General features: G+C 40.7%; 2 protein-coding genes across 2 annotated transcripts; one reads left to right on the top strand and one right to left on the bottom strand.

Annotated features, from left to right (window-relative positions):
- Nucleotides 1-103: 103 nt before the first annotated feature.
- Nucleotides 104-11,420, top strand: FKBP7 (FKBP prolyl isomerase 7). The gene is made up of 4 exons (XM_032234913.1): nucleotides 104-1,044; nucleotides 2,058-2,209; nucleotides 9,073-9,206; nucleotides 10,879-11,420. The coding sequence occupies exons 1-4, from the start codon at nucleotides 542-544 to the stop codon at nucleotides 11,038-11,040; spliced, it is 951 nt and encodes a 316-aa protein (XP_032090804.1). The 5' UTR covers nucleotides 104-541; the 3' UTR covers nucleotides 11,041-11,420.
- Nucleotides 11,421-11,692: 272 nt separating this feature from the next.
- On the bottom strand, nucleotides 11,693-19,325 carry PJVK (pejvakin). The gene is made up of 6 exons (XM_032231988.1): nucleotides 19,106-19,325; nucleotides 17,026-17,221; nucleotides 16,273-16,414; nucleotides 15,033-15,150; nucleotides 13,203-13,298; nucleotides 11,693-12,257 (listed from the first exon to the last, which is right to left on the bottom strand). The coding sequence occupies exons 1-6, from the start codon at nucleotides 19,323-19,325 to the stop codon at nucleotides 11,956-11,958; spliced, it is 1,074 nt and encodes a 357-aa protein (XP_032087879.1). The 3' UTR covers nucleotides 11,693-11,955.
- Nucleotides 19,326-23,950: the final 4,625 nt, after the last annotated feature.

The following is a 23,950-nucleotide window of genomic DNA, read 5'->3' on the forward strand; positions in this document are numbered from 1 at the left end:
GAGCGAGGATGGGAAACTCCGTACAACACCAAAAAGCTTCTCATCCAAGACGGTTCCGCTCCTCATCCGAGAAGCTTCCTTAGCTCCGAAGCAGCTTCTTGGATGAGAAGCGAAACGTCATCCAAGAAAAAAAAACAGAAAAGCTCAGTTACCTCTTGAAAAAGCACTTTTGGGACATGCGTCCTGGCGGGAAACGAAAAGTGATTGTTCTTCCTTCCCTTGCCTATGGAGAACAGTGCGATGGTAAAATGACTAAATATGAACATCTATTATTTTTATTGCATAATTTTGGCAATAAAACGTGCCTGCTCAGCTTGGTATAAATGAAGCCATTCAATAAAATATTTTTTTGGGGGGGGGGCGGAGAGAGAAGGCTAAGAGACAATTCTCCCAAAATATGATCGGTGCTTCACCTTTCACCGCGTCTGCGGGAAAAGAAACCGCACCCACGAGGCAGCGAGAGACTCCAACCCTGCTCATCCTACCTATGTGTAATAACCGCCCTCCCTCGCTTTAAATGAACGAGAAAACGTAGCAAGAAATGCAAAGTGAACGCCGTAAAAAGTCCCAACGACCGCACGCTTTCTCTAGCCTAGAAAAGGGGGAAGGGGTGGAAAGAGGGGCGGGGGGCAAAGAAACAGGCGCGAGGCACACCTACTACGCCTTTTACGCATCTGCCGGAACAGGGCAAAACAGCGAAGCGGCTTTGCGTAGACGGAGCATCTTCGGCCACGCCCCACTCGGCTCCCGTGACGTCGAACAATGCTGCTATAGTGCCACGCAGCCAGAGGACCAGTTTTGCAGCCAGAGGACCAATTTTGCAACTATGGCTTTCCGCGCGGGACTCTGCTTTCTCCTGCTGGCGTTTGCTCTCCTCCTCCTTCCGTCCTACGAGCAGAAGGCAGTGAGTCCCCCTGCAGAAGATGTCCAGATAGAAATCTTGCACGTCCCCGAGGTCTGCGAGCCCAAGAGCAAAAAGGGTGATTTACTCAATGCCCATTACGACGGTTTCCTAGGCAGTAATAAGACCAAGTTTTACTGCAGGTAAGTTTGCGGCCGTGCATTCGCTTTTGAACTCTCACCTTTCTCAGCTCACTTTAGATAAAATGCCGCCGGCTTTGGCTGATCTTCTGGCAGTGTCACAGTTTGATTACTCACAGTTTGGTTACTCAACTTTATAGATGTACTCGAAGGCAGTTGTAGTAATATTTACTTCAGCTGCTTTCCAAGGGTTTATGCCCCAAGTACTGCAGCCTCAAATGATCAATGGAAGATTCAGATGTTGTCAGCATACTTTGATAAAAATCTGTATTGCTCTGTATGCATATATTTTATATTGCCTAACAATCTCCCCTAAATATAATTATATTAATTATGAATTAATTATATTAATTATAAAGGTTGACTCAGCCATCCATCCTTCTGAGGTGGGTAAAATTAGGAGCCAGATTGTTGGGGGCAATATGCTGACTCTGTAAACCGCTTAGAGAGGGCTTCAAAGCACCGTAAAACAGTATGTAAGTCTTAAGTGCTATTGCTATATTACCTATTAGAAACATCTGTAAACAAATGTACAAGCCCAAGGAGCACTACAAACTTGATTGAGTTGTATACTATATACACCAAAAGATTGTATTCGGGTACAAATGTCCCTGCTGCCAACTCTCTTGATTTAATGCGGTGATTCAGTGATACTAGATAGCTCCCTAACAACTGCCTTCTGCTTTTGATGCACTTTCAGCAGGCTTGTGAAGCTACTGGTGGACCCTTCCTAAGGTATCTTATTGTCTGGACAACTCTTCATGTGACCTCAATAGTATCAAGGATCTTTGCCACTAACAGAGATTTAAGTTTTGTTTTAATAATTAAGGCCCTATCTGTAGTCATAGCCGGACCAAGGTTACATTAAGTGTGAATACTAACAGAATTATGAGTATATAAGTGAAACAGGAAAACCTTTTGCATTCTTTGGGCTTACATACAAAAAGTATAAATGCTGATGTTATGCTAATATGATGAGCTAATTCCTTAAAGTATACCGTTTCTTTTCTTTGCAGTCGCACACAAAATGATGGCCATCCAAAATGGTTTGTCCTTGGTGTTGGCCAAGTCATTAAAGGCTTAGATATTGCAATGATGAATATGTGTCCTGGAGAGAAACGAAAAGTGATCATTCCTCCTTCACTTGGCTATGGAGAACAAGGCTATGGTAAAATAGGACTAAATATGAATATCTTCAGTTTTTTAATTGCACAATTGGGCATCCATACTAAAGTGGATTATTGAGATGCCAGAGCATATCACTTTTACGTACCAGTAAAACAACCTTTCTTCTTTTTTTCATCAGCAATTTCTTCTGTAAATGTTATTTATCCATCAGCAAATATGGAGTGATAGTGACACTGAGGAATTGCTGCTTCCTCAGGTTCTTTCCATTGTTATATGTTATATACATATATATGTATGTATGTATGTACGTACGTACGTACATATATGTGTGTGTTTTCATGTAACACCAGCCTGAGGATGACGAGTGAGACCGAAACGTTGCCAAGACAATCTCAATCTTACATGGGAAAAGACCTGAATACAACAAGACCTCTGTGTGTGTGTGTGTGTGTGTGTGTATGTATATGTATATGTATTTTGTGTCACAACCCCTGGTATGCCCAAATTTTCCCAAAGTCTACCTTTATTTATTTATCAGCACAAATATATATATACATACATATACACATATATACATATATGTGTCTGTGTGTGCATGTGTGTGTGTGTGTATATACACATACACAGATACATACATATATAATGATGTCATATATATTATTTAGTAATATTGTTAATATTGTAATACATGGCTGCCGAGCCGTTCGCTCCGGCGTTTATATGGGAAAAATAGCCAAAAAAGCCAAAAATAGCCAAAAAAGAAGACATTGCTTTAGGAGATTGAGCTAGAGAGAGACCAGGGCACGGGCGATTTCTCGGAGGGTCTGGTGCTGGCAGCGGACCGGAGAAATTTTGCTTCTCCAGGCTGCCTTTCGCGAATAACGCCGACGCCGCTCGGAGGTGTTCGGAAGACGCCGCGGCCCAGCTGATTTAAAAAGAACGATCAGAGATACCGCCCGGGTGCCGCTTGGAAGTTGGAGAGAAGACCAAGGCACGAACGATTCTCGGAGGGCTGGTACTGGCAGCGGACGGGAGAGAGTTTTGCTCTCCGAGGCTGCCTTTTTACGAAGAACGCCGACGCCGTTCGAGGGCGCCCGGAAAAAAAAAACACCGCGGCCCAGCTGATTCGGAAAGGCGTTTAAAGATACTGCCCGGGGCCGCTTGGAAGCCGTTGCGGCCCATTTCGGCTGGAGACGCTGGGTAATTATTGCTTGGAGCACTGTTGGAGTCCGCTGTGACCCGGCTGATTTGAAGAGAGCCCTGACCCCCCCTCTTCTAGTGGGCTGAGAGAATCCCCCCCCCTCACCCCCTTTTACTACTTTTTCTCGCCCCAAGGAGAAGACTGTTAGCCTGGGACAATACTGGGAGAGAATGGGAGGCGGTTTCTATCTGCTACGATTGCAACCCCATTCCTCTCCCCTCGGCTTGGCCTCCCCTGTTGGGACATTCTTTCCTCCACTGGACCGTTGCCATTGCAGGCCCTTTTGCTGGTTGAGCTTAGACTCCCCTCGGAATGCGGCTATTGGACTTTTTGGATTATATTTTCATCTATTCCTTTATTTGCACTTTCATCTGCCACGGCTATTGGTGCCTGATGCCGCCCTGGACCTGCTACTTCAGATAACATCATTACTGGACGAGTGGGGGTATCTACAGTATATAGGAGGCTCTCTCCTTTCCTTAACCACCTTGGACTTTTTTGGACTCTCCCAGATCTATTCGCACTTTACATTAATTAACTTTTTGCGCAATCTATAATTTCTTTCTTTCCTTACACCTTTTTCTTCTTCCTTTGTATGGGCTATGCATGAGGTATGCTTGATTGAATGAATGTCCCACTTTTATGATTATATTGTTGTAAATTTGTGTTTTTTTAATTTTTTACGTGGGGACTGTCTGGGGGAGTGTATGAGTATGCGTGATTCGGAGGACCTGTCGGGAACTGCGGGGGCCACGGGGGTGGTTGAGGGGACCAGAGACACGGGAGAGGGTCGGGGTATTGCGGTCGTAACAGGGAGGGGCAGATACGGCGGGGACTTTAGGGCAGGCCATTACCGGGGAAGGAGGGTTCGCTACATTACAGAGATCCCTCCTTCCGGCCCTAGGAGTCCCACTCCAAGACCAGATGGCGCAAGTGGTCAGGACCCTGGTCTCAGGCTGTTGTCGCTAAATGCCAGGTCTGTTGTACATAAAGCACCTCTCGTCCGGGACTTAATTTTAGACGAGAGGGCAGACCTGGCATGTATTACTGAGACCTGGCTGGGCCCAGAGGGAGGAGTCCCCCTTGTAGAACTGTGCCCAGAAGGATTTCAGGTGCTGCATCAGCCGAGAGCCCAGGGAAGGGGTGGGGGTGTGGCCGTTGTTATCCGGGAGTCGTTAGTTCCTCGTAGGGTCCCTGGTCCGGAGATTGTCGGGTGTGAGTCTTTGCTGTTAAAGTTGGACCTCAAGGGTCAAGTGGGTCTGCTGCTAACGTACCTGCCTCCCAACAGCGTTGCAGCAGCCCTCCCCTCGCTCCTCGAGTCAGTAGCCGAGCTGGCAATTGAGTTCCCTAGGTTGATGGTCCTGGGGGACTTTAATTTGCCGTCGCTCGGTGAAAACTCGGATGGGGCGCAGGAGTTCATGGCTTCCATGACAGCCATGGGCTTGACTCAAGTAATCCGAGGCCCAACCCATTCAGCGGGACACACGCTTGACCTCGTATTTCTCTCGGAGCAGTGGATGTGTGATCTTGGTCTGAGGGGGAGTGACACCATACCCCTGTCGTGGTCAGACCATTACCTACTGAGGCTCGACTTCCGGAGGCCAAACCCCCACTGTAGGGAGGAGGAACCGACCAGGTGGTTCCGCCCCAGGCGTCTTATGGAGCCAGTAAGGTTCCAGACAGAGCTTGGGGTTATTCCTGATACTCTCGCCCACAGTCCGGCAGAAACTCTGGCTGCTGCGTGGCACTCGGCAGCGTCAGAGGCCCTCGACCGGATTGCGCCACTGCGGCCCCTCCGAGGCGGCGGATCCCGGAGACCCCCTTGGTTCACCGAGGAACTCCGGGAAATGAAGCGCCGGAGGAGATGCCTAGAGCACCGTTGGAGGTCCGACAAGTCCGCATCGAACCGAGCAATGGTAACCACCTGCACCAGGGAATATACTAGGGCACTTAGGGCAGCTAAAAGATCACACATAGCCTCCCTGGTCGCATCCGCTGAGTCCCGCCCAGCCGCCCTGTTCAGGATAACCCGCTCCCTATTGAACAAAAGGGAGGCGGGGGAACCCTTGCAGGGCAGAGCTGAAGAATATGCCCAATTCTTAGCGGACAAAATTGCTCGGTTTCGGACGGACTTGGACTCCACACCCGCAGTTCCAGCCGAGACTCAGGGGGACCAAGTTCAACAGCTCTGGGTTGAGTTTCAGGAGGTTATCCCCGGGGATGTGGACAAGGCCATGAGAGCTGTGAGTTCCTCCACCTGTGCCCTGGATCCGTGTCCCTCATGGCTGGTTTCTAACTGCAGTGAGGTGACACGAGGCTGGATCCAGGCGGTTGTAACCGCCTCTCTTCGGGAGGGGAACTTCCCCGCCGCACTGAAGGCGGCGGTGGTGAGACCCCTCCTGAAGAAGCCATCCCTAGATCCAGCTGTCCTTAACAACTACCGCCCGGTCTCCAACCTCCCCTTTCTGGGGAAGGTTGTTGAGAAGGTGGTGGCCTTCCAGCTCCAACGGTCCTTGGAGGAAGCAGACTACCTAGACCCCTTCCAGTCAGGCTTCAGACCCGGTTACAGCACTGAAACCGCCTTGGTCGCATTGATGGATGATCTTTGGAGAGCCAGAGATGAAGGGCACCCCTCCATCCTGGTCCTCCTCGACCTTTCAGCGGCTTTCGATACCATCGACCATGGTATCCTTCTGCGAAGACTGCGGGAGGTGGGAGTGGGAGGCACCGTGTTACGGTGGTTCTCCTCCTACCTCTCGGACAGGTCGCAGTCGGTGTTAGTGGGAGGGCAAAGATCGTCCCCAAGGCCCCTGAAATATGGGGTGCCGCAGGGTTCGGTCTTGTCCCCCCTACTATTTAACATTTACATGAAACCGCTGGGAGAGATCATCCGTAGGCACGGGATTAGATACCATCAATACGCGGACGATACTCAACTGTATCTGTCCGCCCCGTGCCAAATCAATGAAGCGGTTGACGTAATGGACCGGGGGCTTGAAGCCGTCATGGACTGGATGAGGATTAACAAGCTTGTGCTCAACCCAGAAAAGACCGAGTGGCTGTTGTGTTTTCCTCCCAAAAATTTGGCCATTAATCCAACACTCAGGCTGGGGGGTCAAATTTTACACCCCTCAGAGAGGGTTCGCAACTTGGGAGTCCTCCTGGACTCACAGCTGTCATTCGACCATCATATAGCGGCTGTGACCAGGGGGGCATTCGCCCAGGTACGCCTGGTGCGCCAGTTGCGACCCTACCTGAACCGGGAGGCCCTCACAACAGTCACTCGGGCCCTCGTGATTTCTAGGCTGGAATACTGCAACGTGCTCTACATGGGGCTGCCCTTGAGGAGCATCCGGCGACTTCAGCTAGTGCAGAACGCAGCCGCGCGAGTGATCGCGGGTGCACCCCGATTCACCCGCATTACACCTATCCTCCGCGAGCTGCGCTGGCTACCTGTCGATCTCCGGATGCGCTTCAAGGTGCTATTGATCACCCATAAAGCCCTACATGGCAGTGGATCTGGATACTTGAGAGACCGCCTTCTGCCAATTACCTCCCTACGACCTATAAGATCTCATAGGTTAGGCCTCCTCCGCATTCCATCGGCCAGCCAATGTCGGCTGGCAACCACAAGGAGGAGGGCCTTCTCAGCAGCGGCCCCGACCCTTTGGAACGAGCTCCCCGTAGAGATTCGTACCCTCTCCACCGTCCAGGCCTTCCGCACAGCCTTGAAGAACTGGCTCACCCGTCAGGCCTGGGGATAAGGACCATTACCCCGCCCGAATGTTGTATGCATGTTGCTTATTATTTTATTATGTGTTGTCGTCTTAGTGCTGTATTCCCCCCTCCCTGGTTTTCTGTGAGCCGCCCTGAGTCCCCTCAGGGAAAAGGGCGGCCTACAAATAAAATCAATTCAATTCAATTCAATTCAATTATTGGTTGCAAGATGTAAAATGTACAAGCCCCAGAATGCAATATATTTAGACAGAATGAGCCAAAGGACCTGGCAGCCTAAAATACAGCAAGGGGAGAAAGAAAGGAAGATATTTGTCCTTAGGGCACATTTTCTTCTAAATTTAATGAAACCAGAGGGGGGAGGCCCCTGAGATTCAGACTCTCTTAAAGGCAGTAATAGCTTGATTTCCATTGCCATGTCACTTCATCGTGATCCATCAAGAGATATTATAAGATCACATGAGCACTGTTGGAGACTAATGCTGATTCTTTTTTCAGGCAGCAAATGAAGAAACTATTTTTCCCCATCCTACAACCTGCTTGTTCTCTATCCGAGCATCCTTGTGCATGCTGGGCAAAGATGACCTAGTTAAGAATGTCAAGAATGCATGTGGCTTTTTGCTTCTTTCCAGGGTACTCCTGTGGTATGTATTGCTCTTGGACTTGTTAGTGACTGAATTCTTTTATTAGGCTTTGCTACTAAATCTTCAATTGGAAAGAAGGGGAAATATAAGTAGTTTATATGGCTGCTGCATGTGGTTTAAAAAACGACAAGATAATGATCTTTGAAATCCCCCAGTTTTGTGAAATTATCCTCCCTACCTTCAACTAGTATATAGGAGAGCACATATGCATAACCCTCTAAAGGTTCGATTCAAGTACCTCAAGTACTTGTTGCTTTATTAAATGTTGGTGTTCTTTTTTCATAATTGGCCAACTTGATGTATTGAGGTCAAGGTTCAGATTTGAATCCGTGCTCAATGGATAGCAGTATAGCTGTGACAGACCCAAATGGCACTCACAATTTAAGCATTTATGCATTCAGTCTTTAGTGAGATTGTCACAAGATGTGGCTGTTTCTAAACACACATGGCATTTTTGCCAATCTACATTTATACATATAGTGAATTATGTTAGTCTGTGCCTGTTTATTCACAGTGAATTCTTCATATGACTTTTTACTTCAAAATTGTTTGTAATGAAGAAACGTATTTTAATTTTTGGTTTTCAGAGCAACATATAGAGGCTCCGCAATAAATTCTCGGATTAAGGAATGTCAACTCTAATCCCTGTGACCCAACTCTTACTCAGTTGCATAAGCAACGCCTGCTTCAACAAAAGTGTATCCTAGCTCTAGAAAAGGAAGCCATTTTGAATTTAGTCGCTTTGAATGAGTTCCCCCTACGAAGAAGAGGACTAGCTCCTTCCTCTACTGACTAATTGCATGTGCATGGCTTGTGAATCACTTTTCCAGACTAATTCTGGAAACTCACTCCTCCAATAATAGCACCTGTCTTCAGTGTTATTTCTGAGAACCTGCTAAATATTACATATCCCGTTTTGATGTCCATCTTCCTTTTCTGAGGTCCTTTTGTGTTTCTTGAAATGTTAATGTTTTCTTGCTGAAGCCTCTCTCCCATATTCCTAAAAGTCCATATATTAATAACAACAGAAAGATGAAGTTAGTTTCTGATCTGCCAGTGCTATTTGGCGCAGACGCAGACCTCATGTCATGGTCAAAGCAGTGAGAGCCACCACCAAGTATCTAATCCTGCCATTTATTAACTTCCATTGGCACAGCAAAAGGCTAAAGAGTACAGTGGGCCCTGTTCATTTACATTGTCTTTTATGATGGAGGATTGACTCCAACTAAATGGTTCCACAAAGCACTTCTCATACCATATTGCTAAAAAACTGATCAGAGATCAGAATGTGCATTTCCTATAACTTTCTTGTTACATTCTTAGAACCAGCAAAGATCCCACCCAATGCAACACTGATCTTCGAAATTGAATTGTATGCAGTAAGTAAAGGGCCACGGAGTGTTGAAACATTTTCTCAAATAGACCTGGATAGTGACAAAAAGCTTTCAAAGGAAGAGGTATGAAGAATAATGTTCTAAGTCACTTCATTAAAGCATTTCATTTGTTTTACAGAATCAATTTATGAAATGTTGTGGAATGAATGTATGAACCGTTCTCTTTTTATAATTACTTTTTTCTAATTTATTTATTTTTTCCGTTGTTTTCTTAGGAAGGGATGCTTGGATGATCACTAGTTCAATTAGTTTATTCACTTTTGATGTCTGTTCTAATAAATAGAGTAGAAAATGCTAATTCTTATCAATCCTCCAAGGTTGCTTGGATTTAGTTTTGCTTTAAAGGCTGGGTGGACGTTGTTACTCTGGATACCAGTTCCTAACCATTATTGGTCATGATGACTAGAGTTGATCAAATCAGAGTTCAACAATTTATCAAGCATCATATATTGTCCATCTCTGTCTTAAACCCCCCATCTGAGACTCAGGTTCATCTCCAATACTCTCTGACATTAGCCATTCTTTGGGGAACAGAGAAGTAAGCTGTTTGTTTCTTGAATTGTGCTCCCCAACAGTGTCCCTTTCAGATGAGACCTATAACACTCCTAGCAGAAAGACAATGTGGGCAGATAGTGAGCATAGGAACAATGAGTATACAGGTATATCTCTGGTTTATGACTGGTCACCTAATGACCATCCAAAATTAACAATGGCCAGAATAGATGCTTTATGATCCATAAAGCACTACTAAATATAGTAAAACATGCCATCCTCTCTCTTGCAGTCACTTGAACAAATATCAGCTAACTTTTACGTGTTACATAGTCCCACATTCTCCTGATTTCCACACTTTTTCCAGATTTCAGTCAAATATACCATTCAGAAGAATGGGTTCGCACTTACAACTGAGGCATTTTCTTGATGACCATGGATTCACTTAATGACTGGTGATTCACTTAATGACCTCTGCAAACTGTTGTAAAATCGGATCTGGTTACATGAAAGTCTCAACTTAATGACCATAATGACTTATCCAGTCCCAATTCCAGTAATAATTCAAGGGCTACCTACCTAGTTGCATTTATGGTAGAACACAAGCAACTCTCTTTCTGTCCCTGTCTTGTTCAACTTTGCCAGAAAATGCAAACAGGCCATTGAATCCCTCTCTCAGATGAGTTAATTTACCTGAGACTCTTTTTGCTTTCCTAGCAGAAAATTCTGTTTCGCTTCCTCTTTAACAGTGACATTTCTTGGATTTATCCCTCATGCAAAACAAGCAGTTTGGAAAAATCACCCTCCTTGATTGTAAATTGCTGGTAGTTTGTACTAATGATGGCTGCCAGCAAAATGAATCCCTCTGGAAGAATAGATGCTGCCAGAATCAATCTCTTGCTCTAGCCCTGCTTTGTTTCCTAAAAATATTTTATAGAGGATTAAAGGTGCAAGTGTGAAGTCAGAAAGTAAAAAATTTGTTTTGTAAGTTACAATCTGTTTTGTGACCATAGAGGGAAACTTCATATATTTTATAATGTTATAATACTTGACTTTTATGTAGTATTTTGATTTTCAGTAGTTGATTGTCAGTGTATTGGGGCTCATATACAAGAGGCTTATTTATATGCTGACCACCTTGCTATTTAAAGCAACTCTGGGTGGCTTACAATTGAATAAAAATACAAAAGCAATTATAAATATAAGAGTCAGTTGAAATTATTGTTGTTTTTAATTCCTTTAGATAAATCATTATTTGAAGAAAGAATTTGAAAGAGATGGCGAAAAACGGGATTCTTCTGTTCAAAATGATATTTTGGTAGATATATTTAAAAAGAATGACCATGATGGTGATGGCTTCATATCTGCCAAAGAATACAATGTCTACCAGCATGATGAACTATAAAAATGTATTATTCAAATGTCTACTTGTTGCTTTATGGACTTTGGTGATCTTGCAGTTTTCATGGGCCATGGAGTTCCGCAGCTATCACAACTGGATGACTTGGCTGTACTCACTCCTCTTCCTAAAACAAGTCTTGGTAGATGTATTCAAAGGAATTTAAAGGTGTGGCTTGGATTTGGTGAATCAAATACACATCCTGCACAAAGGTATAATGAAGCAACTCCATTAGTTTCGCTGCAATATATCCACAGGGAAAAGTATTTTTTGTGTTACCTACCAGTTTATGTACATTCACTGTGGTAATTTTTATACTTTTGTACTGAGATCAAAATTGGTTTCGATTATGGTCCTATAAACTGCAGCAAAAATAAAATCTGAAAACGGGGTATAATTGGTATGCTTCCTCAATTAAAGAGAAGACTCATGAAGTATGCAAGAATTTCTAGAATGTAAATATTTGGGGCTAACATTCCTCAATGTCAAATATTTCCAAGTCTAAGCATCTGCTGTGACATTTTTAGATTTTACAAAAATCTAAAATTTTAACTCAAAAGTGTACATATCTTCATTATGTAGATCAAAGGAAATCCAAGAAAACAAATTTTGGAAAGCAGTTTTATTAAATTATTCCAACTGATATTTATTTTTATAACTAGAAAACTCTTTTTAAAACATAGATGCAAATAATAGGTTGGTGGTTCTGTCTTTTACATGTTTGCAGTCAAAATTCACAGAGCTTGATGGCACAATCAAACCTAGTTCAGATACAGAATTGGACCCAGAATAAGTTAGTTGCATTTAAATTCCACTGAAATCAAGATGAAAAGATAGCTGTGACTTAGTTAGTTCCATTGGTTTTACAGGGAACAAAGTACAATTAACTTTGGAGCCAGCCCTTAAACATTTATCAGAAATCTACTTCATTCTTTTGTGCCAGATATCAAAACAAGGCACAGCATGAAGTCGTACAAACTTTTGTCCATTAAAAGAACATTCAAGGCAACCATAAACTGTTTCCCTTTTGGATCTCCCCATACCACATAAAGAACAACGACCTTTAGGAATGTGGTTATTAAGCAAATTCACTCGTACATGGGCTCCTTCTCGGAAATAGTTTGTTGAAATGTCAGTTATGCTTCCTGTTTTTTCATAATAATCTGCAAAAAGGTCATCTAAATAATTATCTGAGTGGACAATGATATCCATCACCCTTTTATCTGTAAGAAAGTAGACATACACAAAGAAAAAAGATTACTAAATTCAAGTGGCACATTATATGGGTTACACAGTAAAATAGTTAAAAACACACTTCAAGTTCGAAACTGCATTAATCATGTAATTTGTCATAGTATTATTCCACGTTTGCTATTAATAGAATAATTATAGCTGCTTAATAGGATGCCATTATGACATTCACTGAAACGTACTCAGTAATTTTTACTTTCTTTTTTCTCTATCTCATATGAACACATACATGGGAACAAAAATATACATATGTGTCACTTAAACATTAATTTTAGTTACTAGGAATTCTTAGAATTTGTGCATCAGCAGAGAGTGAAGGAGGGTTCATTCTGTTCTATTAATATTTAACATAAACTACAATTCCTATAGATACACAGTAACAAATTAAACTTGCCACCCCTTTACAGAATGAAAATATGAAGAGAAGAGTTGTATCATATTGAACCTCCATGTCTTCAAAGCAGTTAACTGCACTCTGCCCAATATTTTAACTAGGAATTTTATACATTTTATCCTTCCTCATTAGGTCAAGGATTGAGTATATGTAAAATTTCTTCAATGATTATATCCTTTTAATCTAGATCAGAGAACTGATTGCTGGGATTTGGGAATATCTGGATTACAGTACATTAGACTTTAAATACCATAATATACCTAGCTTTAACATTTTGTTGCTGAACATTGAAAGGTGTCTCCCTAATATAGGATTTAACATGAAGTAAAATCAATTATGTTAATTAAAATATATGCTTTTTTTGAAATCCAATTATTTTAATTGGTCCCATAATAGTCTTCCTGTTATTGTTCTGATTTCTTAGAAAAAACTATTCTCACTGTTATTTAAGGGTGATAATAACATCTTTAAATTAATCAAAGAAATGTAAATAAATATTATACTTATCATATAATTATCATACTTCGATGAAACAGGTTTTTCCTTAATTTAGTTAGTGAAAATGATCTTGATGGTTCTTTTTCAAATCCTCCTTTTGATTCTGGAGTAACACAAAGTTCTGGTAGAAAAAAAGTATTTGAAATAGTGTTACTCAAATGCAGCAAAAATTAATGAGAATGAAGACATTTCATTTGTTTTATAACCATGATATTACACTAAGGTAAAAGTATTGAATTATTAGGAAATGATACAATATCTAGAGGAAGGGTTATTCAGCAATGGACATTTGAACTTGGAAGCAAATTTCTTTACTAAACCAAGGGGTTTAAATTTACATGATAATGAATAAAAATCTACATTATTTTGAATACAGTACAGATATTGTATACCATCCTTTCTTTTCACCCTGTTTGATCTTTTCATTTTAAACCAGTATTTCTCAATTTTGGCAGCTTGTATGGACTTTAATTTCCAGAATTCCTCAACCAGCATACTGGCTGAGAAACCCACATGTCTACACATGTTCAAGTTACCACTGAACAAATAATGTTCTAAGCAATATAACAGTTCTCTCCCTAGGTTCCAGACAAAGCTGCTGGAATGAAAAACATGTATACTGATGATAAAACAATGGCAATCATTTTTTAAAATTATTATTTTAGAATTAAAAGAGAGAAATGGAGACAGTACAATTGACTCTAGCGTGCAGATTTCTCCCCCTTCCCAATGTACAGGAAATTGTTTTTCTGTGTGTGACACCATGTATTTTTTTTTCCTTTTAGACTACTCAGTACTTGAATTTGTCTGAGTAGCCTACAAGGAAAATAAAAATGTATTTTTTTAGCTTTCTAATACTATGCTAAAAACAATAGATAAAGAATCCCAGAGGAAACCAGATGCAAGAGTAAAAAAAAATGTAGAGATTTGAACATTCCTGCTTGATAACATGATTTCCTATTGCTACCTGCCAGCATTAACTAAGTAGTGGCTGCAATGTAATCTCCCTTGTTCATCCCACCCACACTGCGCTTATCTGCTTTTTATAGTAGCTTGGGAAGGGAGCAGAATATGCAGAAGGAACAACGAATCCAATCCCTCATTGCTGATAGATGGTAGTAACTGGAGACGTGTGATGTTTTTCAGCCAGACTACAGATTCTGTTAGTAGTGCAATCCTCAGTCTGGTATATCAGAGCACTACTTAATACCGCATTAGTTAAGCAACTGTTAGGTAACTATTGGACTGGGCTGCAACAGGTAAATAGCAAACATGGAGTTTTCATCTGAATATTACATGAGTGGGTTACTGAACCTGGACTCAAAACTGTTCAGGACAGTAGCACTTATTTAGTTTTATTACTAGACATTGTTACAGTCTATCATGCTTCTAATAAAATGAAACTGGCGTTTTTTAAAGAATGAAACAATGTTACTAGCTCTCCTCTGTTTTGCAATTTGTTTTTGTATTGCTGTTTCCCAAACAGCTTTCTTGCTATGCCAAACTCCAGTTAAACTGGGGGGAAAATACAAAAGAAGAGGAACAATGATAAGATGAACAGAAGGAATAGAAAGGTTTACTTTCCCTCACCTATGCATCCTTTTTATATAAAAGTCCATTTCTTATTTCATAAAAATAAGAAACTTAGTTGCCTCTGATTGAAATTATTGAAAAATGCTTCTGCGTGTCTATATTGCAGCTAAGGGACCATGCAAAATAAGATTATCAGAGTGTGTCTTATATTTACATTGTGAGATGAAGAATGGGCGTAAAACAGAATATTCAACTTTAGTCTCTGAAAAAGAATAATCTAGATCATACTAGCGATCAAGAGTGCAGACCAAATATTACTTACCAAAATTACCAGTCAGGCGAATGTAAAGCTCAAATATGCTATATGCAATTGTTGTATGTGCAGGAAAGACAATTGCTTTGTCACACCCTTTGTAATTATGTTCATCGATAATATGAAACTAATTGGAAAAGAAAAATACATGCTGCATTAATATTTCTCTCAAAATAATAGCATCTGAATAATATACTGCAATATAAGTTCTAGAAAGCAAAGTATATTTTCAGTAAAACTTTTTTTTTCAAGGGAAATAGAATCATCCTTATTATTACCTAAATTTCTAATTATCCAAGAACAAATGACAAATAAGCTAATGAATAGAGCATGATTAAAATGTCTGAAGCACAAATCAGATAAAATCTAATCCGCTGTTTGTACTCAGATTGAACCCTAGTCATCCCTGGGCTCAATTTCAATTGCAAATTTCTGGCACATTCATAGGCACAACTCAAAGAAGCATTTGCTTACGGAATAGGTCAGAAAGAGAAGTGACAAAGACTGTTCGTGAAGGCAAGGAAATCCCATACATGCATCAAAATCTCCCTTCTTCAAAGCATATAAATGAATTTCAATGATTCATTTAACTGGATAAATTTTCATGGATTTCAGAGACTGCAGATCTTTGACCTAAATGGATTAACAGGCAAGCAAGACATATTTTTTTTGTCTATATAGATCATAGATGGGGAACTATGACCCCTTTATGACTTGTAAACTTCAACTCCTGGAATTCCTGAGCCATCATGGCTGACTCAGAAATTATGCGAAGGCCACAAAAGGGCCATAATTCCCCACCCCTAATATAGATTGACTAGAGATCAACTATACACTTTTGGGTAAAAAGCAACATTTCAGCATTCCTTCTTTCTTCTACAAGAGCCATTAAATTAAGGGTTTATTTGGCTGGAGTTTTTTCCTGTAAATCTTATTTAAATGATTATTAACATGTGTGGAAGATGTCTTTGTAATAAATCAATACGGAATGATGCATACTTGAAGCAGGGATGCCTTTGGGAGGATGTCAAAAAAAGTGAAGATGCTGGGCCCAACCATGTGATCAAAGCTCTGACTATTTTCACCTGCCTGCAACATGCGGCACACATGTAAAAAGGGGGTGGGACTTAAATCACATGATTGGGATCATCATCTTGATTATTTTTGATTCTCCTTGTGGAGGCCTATTTAAAGCCAGAGGCAAAGTATTCAATATACGCAATTGATTTTGATATGCATGCTCACTTACTCTCATTGTGTCACCTCTCATACCAGCATGGACAGAAAGAGAACACTGTCGAGTGGTTCGAATACTTTCCATTACCACGCAGAGAACCGTTCTACTACTCTCTCGTGACTGACGAACAAGGCAGTGTTCAAAATCCACTTTTCTAAAATAACAGAGAAATAATTAGAGTTGCATTGCATTGTTCCTTTTATGATGTCTCAAGTCTCACTTATTGGATTTGGGTAATATTCATAGTTCTCAAAACGCATGCGCAGAGTGCAGGGGTGAGCTGCTATGGGTTTGCACGGGTTCGGAAGAACCTGTAGCTAATGTTATGGCCGGTTTGGAGAATCTCCAACTCCCACTCCTGGCTGGCCCCGCCCATCCCACCCTCCAAGGAGTCTCCACACAGCCCGTTTTGGAGGCAAGGTAAATGCAGGGCCCATACGGAGACTTGGGGAGGGGAAAAACAGGCCTTCCAGAAGTTCCAGAAGGCCAGGAACAAGCCCATTTCCAGCCTCCGGAGGGCCGCCAGAACCCAGGGGAGGCAGTTTTTGACTTCCCAGAGGCTCGAGGAAAGCCTCCAGAGCCCGGGGGAGGCAAAAATGCCCCCCTCCCGCCGTGGTGCAGGAAGCCAACTAGACCACACCCACCATGGCCATGCCTGCCCAGTAACCAGAGAACTTGTTGCTGAAAGTTTTGAAACCCAGCCCTAGAGGAGTGTGGGCATAAAATAAAACCATCAAGATATTTAAAAAAAATTATCATACCAACCTATTAGTTAATTCTCTGAGCAATGTCGGTACCTCAACTTCATGCTTAGTTACAATACCGAAAGAAGCCTTCACTGCAAGGGAATCCGACCCTGCAGTACTGACCCCAGAAGAGTTCATGATGTGATTTCCTTGCTTGCCGCTAAGGGCTACATCAGATTTGTCTTCATAATTTAGTAATTGGTATGATGAAATACCTAAGGAGAAAGATGGTGTATTGTTGTCTTTAAAACATAATATTTATCTATATTAAGATATGATAGACTTGGTGAACAAATAAAACCAATCTTGGAATCTTCAGATAAACTCCAGATTATATTATCCTAGAAAGGGTTTTCTTGATTTTTTTTTCTGAAATAGATTACACACACACACACACACACACACACACACACTGAAGGTTCCAATATATTTATCTCATTCGTTTTCTTTTCAGAGTATATAATTAGCAACGGTGTGCAAAATATTATGTCATTTCTTACGACACAAAGGTTTTTCACTGTTATCAGCCCAAATTGCAAGCAACAACATTCCTTCTCTATAGAATCAAATAAGATTTCGTGATATGACAAGTTAAAATGTTTGTACACAAATCACAAAATGAGTACAGAGATAAAAGATTTTGGATTCTATCCAGACTCGGCCAAGATATACTTCCTTTTAGCTTTAACTACAGTGGCATAACTAATTTCGGATGTGCCCTGTGGATTACTAAACACTCTCTACAAGATTGCTGTGAGTATGTCTGATCTGAGGTCAACCTTACGTTTTGTCTGTATTTTAGGCTTGGGCTAAACTACCTAGACAGATACCTTGTGAACCCTTTTCCAAATCCATTGCCTGAAAGGTAACAGGCCTGATGTCTGATCATGCAAATACATGCCTTGCTAACATTTCTGTTATGACAGCTATGGGTGGGCCTTGAAGTAGCCATACTGAGCCTTTGAGAAGATGTGGCCCTTTAACACTCCGCATCCTAGGACTCTCTGCTTGCTTCACATAGCTGTGCTCCGAATACCTTCCGCTTCTATAATAAATGTTATCAGCAGGATGTCGCTGTAGGAGACCATGAAGTGTGCTCTCTTCTATTAGCTTCCCTCTTTACAAAGATATGAAAAATGCATTTCTGGCACACTAAAAACATTTCCCTATCATTTATTTTAAAACCAATTTAAAACTTTGAAAAGCTTAGGCAGCTACAGAAACATAAAAGGAAGAAATGGTGTGACATGGAAATAGCACTATAATACAGCCAAATTAAGTTATGTAAGAAAAGAAATTTCACATTTCAATGGAGTTATAATAAAATGTACGAACGTGTATAATTAAATATTAATGGCGCAGTATTAAGGATATCTGTTACAAAGTAAATCCTATCGAATTCAGTTAGGCAATATGTCTAAACAAACATACTAGAGTTCACATTGCAATCAGGTATTATATATTTATCCCATTACAGAGAACAGGTCACACAAAACGAATAAATGCTTTAATAACATAAAGCAAATTCTTAAAATGTATTCCTCAGCTTTCCAATCCTGTAATGAATGCACTAGCAAAAAAACACCCTTTTTAATAGTCTTAATATCAAGATATTTGAATTCTTTTTCTCCCCCTTAATAACAGCTTTGCCTTTCCCGCAAGACTGCTTTACTTTCTATTTTGTTATTGTTGTTGAGCAAATTATGTACCGATTTAGACCACATTGTCAAATAATTTACTAAGACTGTATTACTATTCTTCTTTTCTTCCTTCCTAGCATCTATCTCTTCCCACTTATGACTATAACCATGTTGCTTGTATCTCTCAGTTTATATTGTTTTTATTGTTTGCTAGTATGATTTGACAGCTTATTAGTAAGCTTGATTATCACTAAGTGTTGTATCTTTTTATTCTTGATGAATGTATTTTATTCTCTTATGTACTCTGAGAGCATATGCACAAAAGACAAATTCCTTGTGTGTTCAATCATACTTGGCCAATAAAGAATTCTATTCTATTCTATTCTATTCTATTCTATTCTATTCTATTTTATTCTATTCTATTCTATTATACACTTTGAAGGACTTTATAGGACTTACCTGAAGAAATTTCTTTCTCTCCTTGAAGAATGTCCTTAAGGCTGAATGGTGTTGATGTAAATTTTGATCTTTTAGAAAGAAAGCAGTTTTTCTTTTTGATAACAAGACTGAGAGGTTGATATTTATCAGCTTCACTGAGGCTACGGACAGGAACTAATCGATCTCCATCACCAACCTGCTTCACAAAACTTTTAGTAGCAGCAGCAAACATATTATACATAGACATTTAAAATAAACTCTTGCAATTGCCAAACCATAGAGCCATATTAAAAAGTTAATCGGTACAGTGGGAAAAACTCAATTTTGTCCTAAAATTGATTATATCTAACTGAAAGGGAAGCATTATTCTACTCATCCTTTTCCTTTTCAAACTCCTTTTCATTGTCCAGGTAGAGTCAAAATAATTAATAATAAATTAACAAAGTAAACTGATAGGACACAGTTAGAACAACACTCTTTTGTAATACCATTCTTGCTTCCATGCCACTTTCACACAACATAAAAATATCTGCTATTTTTAACTGCATTTAATTTTTAAAACGATTGTTACTCTACATATATCATGAATGGGATTTTCCCCTCTAATCTCTGTGTTCTTTTCTACCATGACACTAATTCAACCCAAATTTACTTTGGCAGGGATTTTCAGTTTTAATGTGCATAATTTTGAGATCTCTGTATATCACAGTTCAACTGAGGCATCTCATGATTAGAATTTTTATAGAACTCTGGACATTTTCTGTCTGTACCCCACACATTTTGTCCCATCCATTCTTCAATCTTTCTTTCAGATTTAAATATAACAGAAACACAGAAATGACCAAAATTATATTTTGCTTTATTTTTCCATGTTGTCCCAAAGGTGATTTTCCAGGAGGCAACTGGACGTTCTTGTTTTGCTTTGAAGATATTTTGCTTCTCATTCAAGAAGCTTCTTTCACTCTGACTGGATGGTGGGGAATGGAAGGATTTATATTCCTTGCAGAAGGCTGCTGGTTTTTGTTCTTTTAGAAAGTAGTTGAGGCCACTTTGAGGTTTATCTGTGTCCTCAGGATAATCTGAGTAGTGCAAATGTGAGTGGAGCCTTCTTGGCTGCAGGATGTTTGCTGCCCTGTGTCCCTTCACTGTTGAAGACAGGTACAGGTTGTTGGGGATGAACCTGTGTTGTCTGCATCTCAAACTGAAGTGCAAATGGTTCCTGTGGTTTGCAATTTTTCTGGAAATCCATTCATATTCCTGCACAAGAGTGTTCATCCCAAAGTGCATAGCTAAAAGTCTGTGGACTCTCAGTCATCCAGGTCATGGTTGTCCCAAAGGTGCTTTAGTCAGGAGACAACTGGATTTTCTTGTTTTTCTTTGAAGACGGATGACTGAGAATCGCCAGAGACAGTTTTCATGTCGTTATTCAACATTTAAATAATGAAATATAGCTTGACTATACAGAAACCTATCTATTTATGTATCTCTGTTTATCTATTTTTCTATTTTGAAACTAGGCAAGCCATGACCCATTGGGTCATTGTTTTAGAGGTATCTGCTTACCTAAAAAAAATAAACAGAATGACCCAAGGTGGGCAAAAAAAAAAAAATCAATGGGAGAAGAAAGTTCCCACTTTTTCTTGGCTTCCCCATTGAGTTTGTTTGTGGGAATTACTGTCAGAAACCTTCCTCCCTCCCTCCCTAGGACTAGAATGGAACAGATCAAGTGAACCTCTGAGAAGCAGTAGGATGGCATGGCTACGTTGAAGTATTTTTTTCAAATTTCAAACTTACCGGTCCATGTTTTTGAACTAATTCTGTAAATTAGCCCATTTTCCCCAATAGCTTTATTAATATTAATAATTAATAAAATTAATCTTATTCTTTGTAAGAATTGTGTTACATTGATAAATGTATGTATGTATGTATGTATGTATGTATGTATGTATGTAAATAATGGGGAAAATAAGAAAAATAGCGAAAGAAAAAGATAACAAGAGAAAGGTTAGACATGAGAGTTTTAGTTTTATTTTTTTTATTTTTTTCTTCCTAAAAGCTATTGTTTTTTATTTTGAATTGCATAATTTATAGGTTATATTAAAGATGGAAAAAAAGTCTGAAGTGATTTATCTCGGTCTGATTTTTTCCCCCAAAACCTGGGATTTTAACAGGAGACATTTTGTATCCACTGTAGTTGAGATAGATGATAGACAGACAGACAGACAGACAACAGAGACACAAGCGGACTTTAAAATTACTTTTAAAGTAACTTATTCCCTTTTGCTCCATTCCAGATAGTAAGTTATATTCATATTTTTTTGACAGGGGACCCAAACCACCTTTATGATATTAATGATGAACCATATTGTAAGACATTGTAAACCACTATTTAGACTAAATGCAGGTAGCCCTTGACTTATAACCACAATGGAGCACTAAGTTTCTGTGGCTAAGAGATACCGTTAAGGGAATTTTGCCCATTTTACAACTTTTCTTGCCACAGTTGTTATAAGTGAACCACTGCAGTTATTATGTTAGTAACACGGTTGTTAAATGAACCTGATTTCTCCTTTGACTTTGTTACGACACAAAAGGTGATCAAAGGATCGCAGAACACTTCAACTGTCATAAATAGTTGCCAAGAGTCTGACTTTTGATCATGTGACTATGGGGGTGGCTGCAACAGTTCTAAGTGTGAACATCACTCATAAGTCACTTTTTTCAACACAGTTATAACCGGTCATTAAATGAATTGTTGTAAGTCGAGGACTACCAGACTGAATAATACTACACCTCTGCAATAAGTTTTTCCCAAAGGCCATCACTCTGCTAAACAAATAATTCCCTCACCACTGTCAAACCATTCACTAAGGCTGCATGACTATTACTATTAGTCTTCTCATCGTTCCTATCCCCCATCTCCTCCCACTTATGACTGCAGGACTGTAACTTTGTTGCTTGTATCCTTACGATTTATATTGATATTGATTGTTTCCTGATTGCTTATTTGTACCCTATGACTATCATTAAGTTCTGTACCTTGTGATTCTTGACAAATGTGTCTTGTCTTTTTATGTACACTCAAGACAGGGGTGGGTTGCTAATCCCGTTCCAACCGGTTCGGTTGGAACGGGGCCGGTGGCGTCCTCGTGCACGCGCGCAGTTCACGCATGCATCTTAGCGCCTATGCGATGCTCCAGCTGCTCGCGGAGACTCGTGCAGGCACTGTATGTGCCATCCAGCTGCTCGCGGAGAATCGTGCAGGCGCTGTATGTGCCATGCACCTGCGTGGAAGCGCAGAAGCCTTCAAAGACCGGTAAGGAGCGCGGGCGAGCGGGTGGGCCCTTCGCCGTTCCCGGAAGTTACTTACTTCCGGGTTCGCTGACCAACTGGTTCGTGGGGACCTCCGCGAACCAGTTGAAACCCACCCCTGACTTAAGAGCATATGCACCTGTTGGAATAAATGTCCATCTGGGTTCAGCTCCAAGTGGGGAAAAAGACACTGGAGACATGGAGGCTGCTTGGAAAGATGGTTTAATGGTGGACAGGACCACATGGCCTGAACAGAAAATGATGAGGCCTGAACAGAAAAAGTGATCACATGCTTCAATGTTGGGTGAAGAAGAAGAGGGAGCAAGAGGAAGGGGCTTGCTGATTTTTTTTTAAAAAAAAATCCCAGCAAGCCCCTGTTCGGCCCCACCTCTGTTTCCTGTTCCTGTGTAAGAAATGTATTTTGATTGGCTGTCAGACTCCCATGGGACCAAGTTTGAGTTTCCAGATGACATGTGGTGAGTTTCTCTGGAAGGATAATCCTTTCTTTATTATGTAAAGTAGACTAGCTAGGCTTTAAAGCAGGGGTAGTCGAGCTTTTTATACCTATCGCCCACTTTTGTATCTCTGTAACAGAGGTGGGTTCCTACCAGTTCGCACCTATTCGGTAGAACCACTTCGTCAAATCTACCGAACCGGTTAGAAGAGGTTCCACCAGTGGATCCGGAAAGCAGGCCACACCTACAGAAGAGGTTCCAAAAAATTTTGAAACCCACCACTGCTCCTTGGATATGATTATTCTACACTATCAGGCTCATATTTGTAAAACTCAGTGCCTCTGTGAAAGGTAAGGATGACTACTGCATTTGTGGTGCAATCAGAACATTGTGTGTGTTGAAGTTGTTTTAACGCAAACCAAAGATGCCTTTTAAAATACAGGTGTACATCATATTCTTATGCATGCCAGCGCTGTATGTGAGGTAATTTAAGGTGGTTCTGACAAGTGTCGTCGGCATCTTCATATCTGGTCACATGGGCAGCAAGCCACTCCCACAAAGGAGGCCACACCCACAGAGTAGGTTCAAAAAAATTTTGAAACCCACCACTGCTCTGTTAGTAGTAAAATTTTCTAACCGCCCACCGGTTCCACAGTAATGGTGATTTTATGAAAACCTAATGAAAATGTTTTTAAATAATGTTATGACATTTTTTTTAAGTGTCAATTAAATTTAAAAAAAGGAAAGTGCTTCAGTTTTGGACAAAACCCCTACCGCCCACCATGAAAGCTGGAACGCCCACTAGTGGGTGGTAGGGACCAGGTTGACTACCACTGCTTTAAAGGCTCATTGACAAAAAAAAGTGGGGGGCTATTAAGAATGAGTCTGTTTCCTGCCTAAAAACAGGACTTTCTGATCCATGGAATTTCTGATCCATGGAAATATGTACTGCCTTTTCAATATTTCCCAGGATATTTCATTCTTCTAGGAGAGGGCTGGGTGCTAATTTCCTACACACCAAAGACAAATTTCTTGTGTTTCCAATCACACTTGGCCAATAAAGAATTCTATTCTATTCTACTCTCTTCTATTCCTCTCA

The sequence above is a fragment of the Thamnophis elegans genome, chromosome 1, assembly GCF_009769535.1.
Source record: "Thamnophis elegans isolate rThaEle1 chromosome 1, rThaEle1.pri, whole genome shotgun sequence".
Lineage (NCBI taxonomy): Eukaryota > Metazoa > Chordata > Lepidosauria > Squamata > Colubridae > Thamnophis > Thamnophis elegans.

What these genes read in the sequence shown, in the direction of transcription:
- FKBP7 (XM_032234913.1), top strand. Translation starts at nt 542, where the DNA reads ATGCAAAGTGAACGCCGTAAAAAGTCCCAACGACCGCACGCTTTCTCT. An exon ending in AAGACCAAGTTTTACTGCAG is followed by an intron (nt 1,045 to 2,057) that starts GTAAGTTTGCGG and finishes TTTTCTTTGCAG; the next exon opens with TCGCACACAAAATGATGGCC. An exon ending in CTATGGAGAACAAGGCTATG is followed by an intron (nt 2,210 to 9,072) that starts GTAAAATAGGAC and finishes TTACATTCTTAG; the next exon opens with AACCAGCAAAGATCCCACCC.
- PJVK (XM_032231988.1), bottom strand. Translation starts at nt 19,325, where the DNA reads ATGTATAATATGTTTGCTGCTGCTACTAAAAGTTTTGTGAAGCAGGTT. An exon ending in AGAGAAAGAAATTTCTTCAG is followed by an intron (nt 17,222 to 19,105) that starts GTAAGTCCTATA and finishes CTTTCTCCTTAG; the next exon opens with GTATTTCATCATACCAATTA. An exon ending in TGAGAGGTGACACAATGAGA is followed by an intron (nt 15,151 to 16,272) that starts GTAAGTGAGCAT and finishes TTTTCCAATTAG; the next exon opens with TTTCATATTATCGATGAACA.